The 13,523-nt window shown below is 49.2% G+C and overlaps 1 protein-coding gene and 1 long non-coding RNA gene across 2 annotated transcripts in view; one reads left to right on the forward strand and one right to left on the reverse strand.

Annotated features, from left to right (window-relative positions):
- The window catches only part of ADAMTS5 (ADAM metallopeptidase with thrombospondin type 1 motif 5), a 45,122-nt gene extending 43,066 nt beyond the window's left edge, over nucleotides 1-2,056 (reverse strand). Inside the window, exon 1 of the mRNA XM_047100158.1 lies at nucleotides 740-2,056. Coding sequence (XP_046956114.1) covers nucleotides 740-1,843 — 1,104 coding nt within the window. The 5' untranslated portion in view covers nucleotides 1,844-2,056. The remainder of the gene's footprint in view (nucleotides 1-739) is intronic.
- On the forward strand, nucleotides 1,504-8,452 carry LOC124526947 (uncharacterized). The gene is made up of 4 exons (XR_006965770.1): nucleotides 1,504-1,576; nucleotides 5,681-6,165; nucleotides 7,292-7,417; nucleotides 8,369-8,452. It is a non-coding gene; the product is annotated as an uncharacterized LOC124526947 (long non-coding RNA).
- The last annotated feature ends 5,071 nt before the right edge of the window (nucleotides 8,453-13,523 follow it).

A 13,523-nucleotide genomic window follows, 5' to 3' on the forward strand; every position in this document is an offset into this window, starting at 1 on the left:
TAGGCTCACTGAGAGGTGGAAGATCCCCCTTCCCCCACCCCCACAAAAGCAGAAGAGGGAGGAGGAGGAGAAAGAAGAGGAAGAAGAAAAGGAGGAGGAGGAGGAAGAAATGAAAGGAAGAAAGAAAGAAAGAAAGAAAGAAAGAAAGAAAGAAAGGCCACCCATTCCAAAGATAAATTTGCTTTTGAGGTGCCTGGGTGCCTCAGTCAGTTAAGCGTCCCAGTTCAGTGCAGGTCATGATCTCCCGGTCCATGAGTTCAAATCCCGCATCGGGCTCTGTGCTGACAGCTCAGAACCTGGAGCCTGCTTCAGATTCTGTGTCTCCCACTCTCTCTGCCTCTGTCGTCCTCACACACTCTCTCTCTCTCAAAAACAAACATTAAAAAAAAAAGAGACAGATTTGCTTTTCTCCTTCTCCCACTTAGCTCTGTATATTTTCTCAACCATTCTAGTCCCTTCTTATCCTATTCACGCCTCTAGGACACCATATGTCAGACTAGAGACATCCAGCCTGATTGATCGTCTACGCAGGTCTAGCCATTCAAGGCAGGGACTGCTTCTGGGGACACCCAGACCACGCGAGCAGGGCTGCAGGCTAGCTGGGTTACCCTCCAAGGAGCACTCCGGCAAATCCGCAGCGGCAGGCGGCGTGTGGGAGAAGCCAGGCGGTCAGCAAGGCTGAACCTCTGACCCACCTCCTTCCACGGGCGCTCGGACCACCCACGCAGGTTGCACTCACCTCCCGCGTGAACAGAATGGCCGCGTCGTGATGCTCCTCGTGGTCATCCTCCAGCTGGTTGTGCTGATGCTGCCACTTGCAAAAGTTCTTGAGCGTGGTGGCCGCGTTCTTGCTCACCTCCAGGCTCTTGTCCTTGTCACCCAGCACCACCACCTTCACCACGGCCAGGCGGATGTGGTTCTCGATGCTGGCGTGGCTGTACAGCCTGTTGGCGATGGAGGCCAGGGTCAGCAGGTAGTGCTGCAGGCCCCGGCCGTACATCCGCGCCATGGACGCGTCAGCCACCAGGAGAAGCTCCACCTGGCGGGCCCGGGAGATGGAGCGGCGCCGCCGCCGCCACCACGTCTGGGGTCCCTGGGTCCCCTCGGAGGAGGGAACCGTCTGGTCCGGGAACTGCGGGGCCAGCTCCCAGCGTGGGTCTGGGCCGCCGTGCGCCGGGGGGCGCTCGCGAGGCCCTGGCGGGGACGCGGGAGTCTCGCAGCTAGCGCGCGGCGGCACGGCCTCAAAGCTGAAGCCCTCGCGGGTGTAGACGTGCAGGACCCGCGAGGACCCATCTCCGTACACTCGCCCGGCCTCTGCCTCGGCCCGGGGCCCGCGCAGCAGCGGCTTCAGGGTGTAGCGCGCGTGCTTCACCGCGAAGAAGCCGTCGAGCCCGCCGCAGAGGTCAAAGACAGCCAGGGAGCGGGGGCTGCCGTCCACGGTGCCGCGGTGGAAGCAGTGGTCCCGGTGGCGCCGGCTGGCACCCGGACCGCTTCCCGCGGGCGCAAAGCCAGCGGCGCCCAGCGAGCCATCGCGCTCCAGGTCCAGGAGGAACCTCCGGCCGCCCGCGTAGACGAGGTAGCCCACCTTGCCGCCGCCGGCGTAGATCTGGTCGATGTTGTGCACCAGCCCGCCGCTCCTGCGCTGCGGCGCCAGGGGGTGCGGGTGGCCCGGAGGCTCGGCCCGCTCCTGCGCCTCCTCCCCCTGCCGCCCGCGGGGCTGGGCGGCCGCTGCGGCAGCCCGAGGCTGCCCGGCTGTATCCTGGGCAGGTGCCGCGGCGGGGCCGGCCGCGACCGGGGGCAGGCGGAGCGCGCACAGCAGCAGGGACGCCCACCCGAGCAGCATAGTGCGCCGCCCGCGGGGAGGGGCCGCGCGACGGGGACTTGATGGGTATCTGTTATTCGGTGTGGAAGTGACCGGGGCGGGAGGTGGGGGGCACAACACACACTTGCTTGCAAGGCTGAGTCAAGTGTCGGAGGGAGGAGGGCCTGGCGGCAGCGCCAGCCGGTCCCGGCCTCGGTGCCAGCGTGCGAACTTTTCTTTGTTGCTTTGGAAAATGTTTGGATGCGTGCTCCGGAAAAAAAAAGGGGGGGGGTAAAAAAAAAAGGAAAAAAAAAAGGGGGGGGACGCCGGGTTGTGGAGGTTCCGCAAATACAAGGAACGGGGGTGGGGGGAATAACCCAAATCCAGCCCCCAATGCAGCCACTAACGGTGCACGACAAAAAGTAAGGATGGTGTCGCGCACCAGGCTGGCAACTGGTGCGCGCGGCCTCCCGCCCCCTCGCTGCTCTGGACCCAACGGCAGCGGGGGTTCCAAGCTCCGGAGCCCAGTCCTTTTCTTATTCTGTGGGTGTCCTTGACTCTACTAGAACCAGGAGGAAAGGAAGAAAGAGAGGGAGAAAAGCCATAAAAATTGAAACAAAAAATGCCAGGCGCGGCCTGCGGGCAGCCAGCGAAGCGGCGCGTCCGTGTCCCTTCGGATGCAGTGTCGTCCTGCCCGCCGTCATCCCCAGTCGGCCGCTGCGAGCGCGGAGAGCAGCGCGAGCGCTGTGAAGATGCGAGGAGGTGGAACAATGAATTTATAGCGGCATGCCATCCTGCAATGGCAATTTCAACAATTCGTCACTGCAAGCTGCCTCTTAAAGGGAGAGCTTCCCCCACCCCTCCCACCCTTCCCGGTCCGCGCCTAATCAGATGGGGGAGGGCGGGCGAGGGGTGGTGGTTGGGGGGGGGTTGGGGGGTGATCGAGGAAAGGAAGACCGAGAGGGACCCGGCGAGGTGGAAGAAGGAACGAGGGAGGGAGCAAGGGCGAGGGGGGGGGAGAAAAAGTATTGGGGTAAGAAAAACAGATTTCCTTGGCCTCATTTAAAGCCACAGTGGCTCCGGGTTTGTCTGATATTTCACAACCAATCGGGGTTGGCTAACCCCGGCTTACCTCATCTCCTGAAAGGGGTGTTTTGAAAGTTAGTGAGACAGTGCAAGTCTCTCCCTGCCTCCTTCTCTCCTGCTCCTTCTCCCTGGGTAGGAAGTTCCTGCCGCAAGTTTTTTTCCTCGGTGCACGCCCGTGCGCTCCCGCCTCGAAGACCTTGCCACTCCGTCCGCCCGCCCGCCCGGGGCTTTCGGCTGCCCGTGCGGCCCCTCGCCCCGCGCCCTCCCCGCCGGCCCGCCGCCGCCCCGGTCCCGGGGTGCCTCCCCTCCCCAGGTCCCCGGCCTCTTCGCTGCGGGACGCTCGTCGGGCTCGGGCTCCGGGTGACTAAATTCTCCCAGCCACCGGCAGAGGGGCCGGGCGGCCGGAGAGCCGCAGGCGCTTCCTGGCGCGTCGCTGCGCCCCGAGTCCTGCGGTGTCCGCGGCAGGGTCGCCCGCCGCCTGGGAACTCCGCGCCTTTGTGTGCGAGCCCGGGGCTCACCCCCCCCCCACCCCGCCTTTCTCCGCGCGCCGATCCTCGGCGCCCGCAATCTGTCACTTCATCCCGGGCGACTGGAACTTCCTTCGCTCTGCTCTAAGAAGGCAGGGCGAGAAAGAGTTAACTGTGGTAGAGAATTGAGCTTTTTTTTTTTTTTTTTAATAAGCTTAAAAAAAAATATGTGCCCATACTTTCTCTTCTTCCTCCTGCTTAAATGAAAATCAGATACCCGTTATTTGCATTTATGTGTCCTAAAACAACCGCTCATCGCTCCAGGCCCTGACCTACTATCCTTCTCAGAAATTCCCATTGGGAGAAAAAAAAAAAAAAAAGACTGGAGAAGAGGGGAGAGGGGGGTGCAGGTCGGTGCTTATTGGTAGGTGAGTGGCATAGTCATTGTGACTAGGTTTCTCCTAGTTTCTTTGTTTCCTGTCATTATGGACCCTAATAGAAACGGAAAGAACATCCCAGGGCGTTCTGACCACTATCTGGTAATGGGTAGAAGATCTCCTAGAACAGGAGCACCTCCCACTTCCCTTCATTCTTCAGGCTAATTAATGAATCCGTGGGTAAAATGAATTCTGTATAATTAGCACTTTTCTGCCTTTCTTACCTTTCACTTACAGAGATGCGCACGATAGTGGGCCTTCCTCAGCGGACCCTGAGCTACAGGTGGTTTCCCCAGATCCTTGCTAAGAGGTGTGATCGCTTTTTCAGGGAGTGGTTGGAGGTCCTCAGAGTGGCGGGGAACCCCGTGTGGGAAGCTCAGGATTGCCCAGCAATGGTGCCCAGTGCCCCGTGTGTTGAGGACCCTCTGGAGTCAGTCATGGGGGAGGCAGGGTGATGCATATCCTGAGCATTAGCTCATGTGTATAAATGAAATGATCGCTTGGGGACCCTGGACCACCCAACAGCCCCTAGTGGATTCTGAAATACCTCCAGACTTGGCAGGAAATTGCTGTTGCTTAAGGCTCGTCATCCCCTTTTTATTCCACACCCCCTGGGTCTCTCAGTGGTCAGTTGCCCAAAGCCAATTCTAAAGTTGAATAGTTGGAGGGACCAGAGGTGTTCAGGGTCAGGATATCTATCCTGATCTGTCTTCTCTGTCCCTCCTCAAAACCTTGTGGTCCCTCGGTCTTAATAGAGAGCAAACTTTTTTTTTTTTTTTCTTCCAGTTTCACTGAAAAGTGAGCACCAATACTGGGCACTAAACACCATGTCTAAAACAACTTTGATTTACTAACGTTAACCATTTCATCATTGTTACTCCCAGAGGATCATTTTGCGAGATAAGCATTTTGGATGACAGTGGCTTGAACTTGTGAATTACGATTATTTGCCTTCACAGGCAGGAAATGTCTTCTTTAGCACTTATGGGAATGCCAGCCGAATTTTCCTCTTAGTGAAAGTTTTGCTCCTCTTTCAAAAACACGGTATTTCTCATGTGAATCATGCCTCTGAACTTTATGCCTTTAAGCTTAATTACATAATGACATTTGTCCTCAGAGTATTCAAATGTTTAGAAATATGTTGAAGAACAGGACAGGGCAGAGAAGGCCCCAAACATGAGTATCAAGCACTAAATATTTATTAGAACCACATAGTCACAAAGAAAGGCACTATAACGACAGCTTATGAATAGGATGAGTGGATTCTTACATAGTCAGACGATTTCTACTTGGGGGTGATTTTAACTTTTCTGTGAAAGTAACTTGGATACTTTAGGAAGTTCGTTTGGTAATGCTTTTCAGATATTACCCTCGTGGATTAGGATGAAGTGCTAAGTTCCAGAACAATGAATGTCTTGTCAGTCCAAGGAAGTCATTTGTCCTGGATGAAAGTAGTCCAAGTTGTTATTTTCCTTTTACAGTAGAAGGCTAAAATATATTAGCAGTCGTGCGTAGGTGGGCTAACTGCTACTTCAGTCTTTGATTATTCCGAAAATACCTTTGTATTTGTGCATTTTTAAATAGCTATTTTTTTTTTCAACGTTTATTTATTTTTGGGACAGAGAGAGACAGAGCATGAATGGGGGAGGGGCAGAGAGAGAGGGAGACACAGAATTGGAAACAGGCTCCAGGCTTTGAGCCATCAGCCCAGAGCCTGACGCGGGGCTCGAACTCCCGGACCGCGAGATCGTGACCTGGCTGAAGTCGGACGCTTAACCGACTGCGCCACCCAGGCGCCCCTGTATTTGTGCATTTTTAACGAGAACTTTTCGCTGCGTTGGTGGAGGACGTGATCACACCTGATAACGTAATTTTACATTTCCCAAAAGGAGGGGAGACTTTCTCTGCCGGCCAGTGGGAAGTTGCAGTTGAAATTTATCCTGGTGATCACCTAAGGCCGCTTCCTCCGGGTACCAGAGAGGAGCTGAGAGCAGAGACCAGAGCGATTGCCTGCGGTTAACAAGTCCACCGGTGGTCAGCTCTCCTGAATCCTGAAAACTTGACTCCTTCAGTCGGTGCTCAATCGACAGACAGCACCTCTTAAAATCTATCCAGTTTCGCAAATGTCTGTCGAGGGCTGGCTACCAAGTGCTGTGTGAAGTTCTCCGGAGACACATAAACATGAATAAGCCATGATTGACGTTCAGAGAGGCTCACGGTTCACAGAGGAGCCAATTGTACCAGGAGCTGCTTGGACTACAGGCTGGAAAATGCAAATATGGAGGGAAAAAGGCAAGAGAGTAACTAACCCCTGCGGGCGCTCTGAGCTATGTATTTCCAGGACAGCTTCACTCCATAGGACTTGTGTATCCTTGTAAGTAGTATGTTCTCACATTTCCATTTGCTAAAGTGTCATTTCCTCCCCTCCCCCATCTATGATTTTAATGGTAAGGGTGAGGAAATAAGTGACAATAAAATACTCCCCCTCTAGCCAAACACCTGCTCCTCACCTCCCGTGCAGGAGAATCACAGCCTCTCGACTCTGCGCAATAATTTTCCTTTCCCACACCCAGATTCCCTACCCCAGGCCTTACTGTATTTCGAGCTTCCTTAGTATCGTCCCCCTTTGGGGCCTGATGGTGGATGCGAGGAAGACAGCCTCTCCGTGGCTACTTAAGGCCCTTTATGAATGCCTTGAAGACTCTGGGCCAGCCCTTTCCTTGGGGGGCCACTCAGCTTTTCAAGTTCTAGTTCTCAGAAGACATGCTTCAAAACCAGAGGTTATTTTTAGTCCCTTCGTGTTGTGCGATTAGGCAGCATTTGTCCTTTGGTGATGGCCTATTTCTCTTACCGTAATGCCTCCAGGTTCATCCGTGTTGCCACCTATAAAACAGTCAAACTTCTGGAATCAGAGAGTAGAGTGATGGTTGCCAGGGCCCAGGGAGAGGGGGAAATGGGGAGTACAGATTCAGTTCTGCTAGACAAATGCTAGAGATCTTCTGGACCACGTCGTGCCTACAGTTAACGATACTGTATCGTGCACTTAAAAATGTATCGAGGGTACATTCCGTGTTAAATGTTCTTACCACAAAGCAAAACAAAGCTAAAGATGACACTCTAGGAATGTGGGAAGGGGTATATTTACTATACTACCTTTGATACCAATCCTAAATGTTTAGAAGATGAAGCTATACCCGAACGGTCCTCTCCTTTTCCAGCCCTTTAACTCCGTCTCCAAATCCTCTTATATCTCAGGATGGTCTAACGTGCATCTGGACCGGCCGATACACGTACACAATCTCCCACACATTGAGCACACAAGGCACGTCAGCATGCCTGTGCACACACACACACACACACGCTCACCCCTAACTCGGTGACCCTCTGTGCCGCACTGGCCTGTGCAGAGAAAGTTCTGATCTGATTAATTACACCAATTTCTCTTTGCCCCTCACAAAGAAATCTTTCTTGCATAGCAGAGATTTTTTTTTTTTTTCCAGCGAAGTTTGCTGCAATCCTGGTAAAGCTATTGTCTCTGCTATGTGCCTAGGACATATTACAGAACATTCTATCTGTTGTGATGGATAACATCATACACTTCAGGATCAGTTTGCTGAAAATAAAAAGTAAGTTTTTGGAAAAATAGATTTTCCTTTTTCTTATTCACAGAAATTTTAAACTATAAAAAGTCTTCGAGTGAATAATGTACACGTGTATTATTTAAGACATACAGGTGCTATCTGTAAAGTAAAACCAACAAGTCAGTTTTTATGTTGACCAGCTGGGAAATGTTGTTTTAGCTTTTCTTACACAATTATGCGCATATTACTTGCTTTTATGAGTTACTCCAGTTTTTTTTTTTTTCTTTTTTGCCCCTTTATTTTCCGGAAATCATCTTGAAATCAAACCTTACTGGAAACACATGGAAAATCAGGAATTTCCAGCCTACAGTAATTTGAAACATTTGAGGTCTTTATTTTTCCCTTCATGGAGGCAAATTTAAGAAAAAATTTCAAATTCCTTAATGAGTAGTAATTGTAGTAGGTAGGAGTTGTTGTTCTATAGCAACAATTAATTGTTATTGTTGTTGTTGTTTTAATTCAGGTTTCATGGTAACAACACCTTGCTCAAGCTCCAGAATATTACAGTCTTCTTTGAAAGGATTCGATCTCTCCATGTTAAATGTATTTACCTTATTCTGGTCAGTAAAGTAAGAAGAGGAAATTAGTCTAAACAAAGTTGATAGACACCAATTGGTTACTGTTTCACTCCCCACTGGGCAGGAAGGAAATTGACAAAGTGACTGGGGAGTCAACAAGCTTTCCTCTCTCTTACCATGCTGAGGTCACTGCAAGTTGCTTAGATGATTTAAGAAAGACACTCAGTATCCTTTTTTTCATGGCTGTCCATAGGCTAATACATATCTTTCTAACACACATCTGTCCCAGTCAGGCACTAATAGATGGAAAAGCAGATGATCCTACACGCAGATAGGTGTTCAGATGAAGGCACTGCAGTTTTTAGTTACTTTCTTTTACTTAGGAGGTGATGCTCATCCTATACCTCTCTGTCTCCAGAATCATTTTGGAAACATGAAATGAGACTGCCTGAATGACGATTTGATTCTACATCGCAGGAAGAACCCTACCTGTCAATCACCATCAACTCAACTGAGCCTCCCACAGTCGCTGAAACACTCCAGAATCCCAGCAAGATTGCTACATCTGGTGGGGGGACGCTTGGGTAGCTCAGTTGGTTAATTTTGGCTCAGGTCATGATCTCTTGGCTGTGAGTTCAAGCCCCGCATGGGATTCTCTCCCTCTCTCTCTCTCCCTCTCTCTCTCTCTCTTTGCCCTCCCCTGCGCATGTTCTCTCTGTCTCTCTAAATAAAGAAATACATATAAAAATAAAAGACTGCTACCTCTGATCGCTGAAAATAGGAGCAGATGAGCCTCAGGCAGCAGAAGAGACAGGGAAGTAGAGACTGATTGATTTATCTAGTTCAGGGAACTGTTCCTTGACCACATTTTCCTGCATTCTTCCCAAAAGCTAGACTCCTGCTTTTGTTTTTCTCCTTTCAGGATCTTCTTCCAACCCATCTACACCCTTTCCAGTCTAGGTAAGTGATGAAACCATGATTCCCCTTGTCCTTCAGGAATGGGGGACATCAAATTTTTAGAGAACAGATCTGGGTAGGAAAGGATAAAGTTGTCACTCAGTAAGACTCAAACCTGTGTTTTAAGTCATCCTGTCAAGGGGAGTCCTCACCAGATCTGCCCACAAAGGTTATCACATCCTTGATGGCCCATGTCAGCTGAAGCCCAGATGATTTAGGGGACTCTGTTGAGTGATACCTGAAAGGTTTCTTTTTGACTCATTACTTTAGAATTATTTACCAGTCGTTGGATGTGAATTACTGAACACACACTGACATGTGATTGTGTAACCTCTAGCCTGGTTCTCTGCATCTCAGATCTTCATTTATTTCTGCCACTGCATCGATCAAGTTGTCATCATTTCATTACACCTGGTAGTGTATGAGGTGGCGCTCTTTGAGGAAAGTTGGATGAGGAAAACGGTGCATATTAAAACGGAAAAGACTGGAGGCACTTTCAGAGGGAAACTGTCAGTCGGGGACGGCACAGAGAAAGCCTCTCGGGTGTATTCCACAGATACACTCTATGGAACCTGCAGAAAATTTAAAAATGACTTAAAAAAATTGCTGATGGAGGGTTAAACAGCAGAGGATCCCGTGGCCTCTCTGTTAGCTCCCAGCTAAACAGGTTACCCTCCAAGAAATGCACAACGATGTCTTGAGACTATGAGGTGTCTTGGAGTTTTATTTTTCCTTCACTGCATTTGATTGTAAACCTTGTTTTGCCTTTGATCACTGACAGGTCTCACGGCTGGGTCCCTCCTACACAAGTCAATTTTGGCATGCTGAATGTAGTTCAGTGTCTCAGAATTATTCTTGTCTTTCCCCCTTCCTTCCACACTCTTTCCCTTTTCCCTGCCCTCCCTCCCTTCTCTTTCTTTTCTTTTATTTTTTTAATGTTTATGAGAGCGAGAGATCGGGGGAGGGAAAGAGAGAGAGGGTGAGGGAGAGAGAATCCCAACCAGGCTCCTTGTTGTCAGTGCAGAGCCCGATATGGGGCTCTAACCCTCAAACCATGAGATCGTGACCTGAGCTGAAATCAAGAGTCAGATGCTTAACCCACTGAGCCACCCGGGTGCCCCCTCCCTCTCTTTCTTTATGTCCCGCTTCTCCACTGGAATGCATGCTCCATGAAAACACCAACCTTGCTTGTCCTTGTCACTGTGGTAACTCTAGTTTCTAGCCAGGAACAGGCACCTGGAGGCATGGGTAGACATGTACGCTCTACAAAATATGTATGCTAATTATTTTTTAAAGTCTGTTTGCACGTGTTCACTGAAATTTGTCTGACACCCTTCTTAACCATCTTCTCTCTAATAATAAAGCCCTGTCTTTTCTGAGAAACCCATGGCACGTGTTTGAATAATGATGATCTTCTTCCTGCCCCCTTCCCACAAGCCTGGGCACTGGATACCCAACCTGGCAGCTCAGAGCACCCGCACACATGGCCATCGCGGTTTGTTCCAGAAAGAGCTCTGCCCATTGGAGTCCCATGGGGGACATCTGCCCTAGTCATCTGCCAAATGTACTCTTTCTCCATGATCAAAGATACAAGGACCAGGCACGAAAAAGAGAAATCTAGTTGCTATCATAAACACCCATAAATTCTCCATGGTTTCACACAATTGAAGTTTACTCTAACCGTTGTAATCAACACCTTCCAGTTCCCAGTGCTTTTGCACAATCACATTGTAGTCCTTACCCATATCCTATTTCATTGTGGGTCGATGGCAGGTGGAGTTCTACTGCTCCATGCAAGCATTCAGAAATTCAAGCTCGTTCCATGCTGCGATCCTACCCAGTCTCCATCTGTTGTCTCCAAGGCTGACTTAGAAATGGAAGGAAGAGAGAACAAGAGGGCCGCCCCTCTTCTCTACTTCTGCCTCTAAGTAGTGTCGTTCGTTGCTTGCAGTCCCTTGGCAGAAGTAGCCATGTGGTCCCATCCAGATGTCAGGGGAAGGCGGGAGCTGGGGAATAGAAACAGATATGAGCCCAAGAAGAAAGGGGGACAATAAACGCCTAGCCAGAGATGCCATCAAATGGTAGAAGGCGAAGAAGGAAGCCAAGCGGTAGAAAGAATAAGAGAGAGAGAAAAGAGAGAGAAGATAATGCCATCAGAACCCTTGAATCCGGCGAGGGCGTTAAAATCTTGATTTTTGTTTACTTTCATTAGGAATTCTGTCACCCGAAGGAGAATCCGGATTCACACACTTCTGGTTCGTCGCGTCTGTCCAGTCCCCAGCTCAATGCTTTACATACAGTAGGCGGTCTAAACATTTTCTGAATTGAAAATAGTAAGATCGCATAGTCAGTATTATTATATTGGTCTGATGTTAGCGATCAGGCTTATCCCATTATGCCCGAGAACTGTAGTCTCAAGTAACTAACACGTGTGCGCCACTGGTTTTATTAGTGTTTTGTTTGTTTGTTTGTTTTGTTTCGTTCTTGTTTCTCTGATTCTGATCTGTGTTACCTGTGCATGTCTCATGCTGGTCTGGATCAAAATTGCCAACACCCGTTATCCCAGCCCATACGCCAGTTCCAGAACTTTCACATTTAGGATTAGTTAAACCTGACTTCAACTGTATTTCTGTTATTCTAGGTCTGTTACATCCTAGTCCGTACTGCAAATGTTTGTCAAATCTTACAACATAAGGGTACGCACACCCCCTGAGGTGGGATGCTTGAAGGGATGCTTGACTCACCTGCCCCTTCTCTGTGCCTGACCCTGGGGTGTGGGGAGATGCCGATCGTGTGGCTCGTAGAAGTTAGAGCAAACCGCCAGAGGTCCACATTGTGACAAAAGTCTTCTGCCAAACTGTGACGCAGAAGAGTGGCTGAAAATGTACTTTGTGCTAGCCTTCTGTATGGTTGAGCACACCCTCAAAAAAAAAAAAAAAGAAAAAAAAAGAGAACTGTTTTAAAACAAAAACAAAAACACAGCAATGAGCCAAACCCCCAAGCTCATATCCCAGTCTAGGCATGATCTGTGATCCTGGGAAAGTTATTTAGGCTTTTGGGATAAATAGACACCTATTTCCCCATTGCAAGAGAGGAAATCTTGTAACACATACCTCCCTAAGTTTTTATGAAGGTTTAGAGTTTAAATATGTATGAAGTGCCTGGTATATGGCAAATAAATATGATTACAATGACGATTGGTATTGTTATTAGTTGTGGGTTAGTTTTAACTGTTTTGTGTTCACTTAAACTTTGGCTCAAAGAGTGTATCTCTGACTTTGCCCTGATGGGAAGTGTTGGACGAGAACTGCGAGAGCTGAGAAGAGTAACGATATCGAAGACATTCATTCCAGGCGCTAAAGTTGAAGAAAAGCCTGATGCAAAGTGGAAACTCCAAAAGGGTTCAGAGAGACACGTCTTCTCATGCTCCTTACCTCTGGTGTCTGCGTGCACTATAAAGATGAATCTGAAACAATCAATGTGGGGAGCCTGGGTGGCTCAGTTGGTTAAGTGACCGGCTGTTGATCGCGGCTCAGGCTGTGATCTCGTGGTTCAGGAGATCGAGCCCCAAGTGGGGCTCTGCCCTGAGCGTGGAGCCTTCTTGGGATTCTCTCTCCCTCTCTCTCTCTCTCTCTCTCTCTCAAAATAAATACAAACTTAAAAATAATAAAATAAAGCAAACCAATGTAATTTTATCATCCATGTCCTCTTGTGTTTATATTCCCTGACAGTATGAAAGTTGCTGCCCTGCTTGTCTCTTTGTCCCTCCTGACGTGCGCCATACTGCCCGTCACAGAGTGTGAGGACTGTTACCGCTATCTGCACGTGCCTCCAGCACCCAGGCAACGTCAGACCTGTGCTTAATTGATTTCCGTGGCATCATTCAATCCCACAGGAGTTAAGTGAAGAGAGACAAAGCAAAAACCAACAAACAAAAATGTAATTCTTGTTTCTTCTTCACGATCTCGGCCTGAGTTGAAGGAAAAGAGAAAGCATTACGATTTATGAAGATAATCATGACTCTAGCTCAGTTTAATGGCAGCTTTCGCATTCTAGACCCCGAATCCAGAAGGGAATTCAGGTGGCAGCAGTATGGTGTCATTGTTGGTCCTTGAGGGAAGACTCCATGACCCTTGCCTTTCCCACCACATGATGTAACGTATCCCCCCCTCAGACCCTTACGATGAGTGGGTATGGTATTGACATTTCCAATCACTGGGTGGTTCCCTGAAAAACTTAATGTATATAGGATACAGCAATTTGTAATTTGAAATGGGTCACCCTATGCAGTTGTCTGGCATTTCTGGTTCTCGGTTTTGTTTATTTTGTTTCGAATACTCATTATCACGTAACAGGCAACTAACGTAAAGATACCGAGCAAAAACTAAAACCCCAACTCCTTGTTTCTTCGAAAGAAACCATCTGAAACCTCACAATGCGACCTTGTCTGGAAATAAGGTTGTGACAGAATTAGTTAAGATGAGGTCGTATGGATTAGGCTAGGCCCTAAATGCAGTGACTGATGTCCTAATAAAACACGCATACGGACACACACAGGAAGACGGCCGTCTGGAGATGAAACAGAGATTGGGGGGATGCAGAAGCTACAAACCGAA

This window comes from Lynx rufus, unplaced genomic scaffold (genome assembly GCF_022079265.1).
Source record: "Lynx rufus isolate CCGP_SWC_20201006 ecotype Redwood Valley unplaced genomic scaffold, mLynRuf1.p SCAF_5, whole genome shotgun sequence".
Taxonomy (NCBI): domain Eukaryota; kingdom Metazoa; phylum Chordata; class Mammalia; order Carnivora; family Felidae; genus Lynx; species Lynx rufus.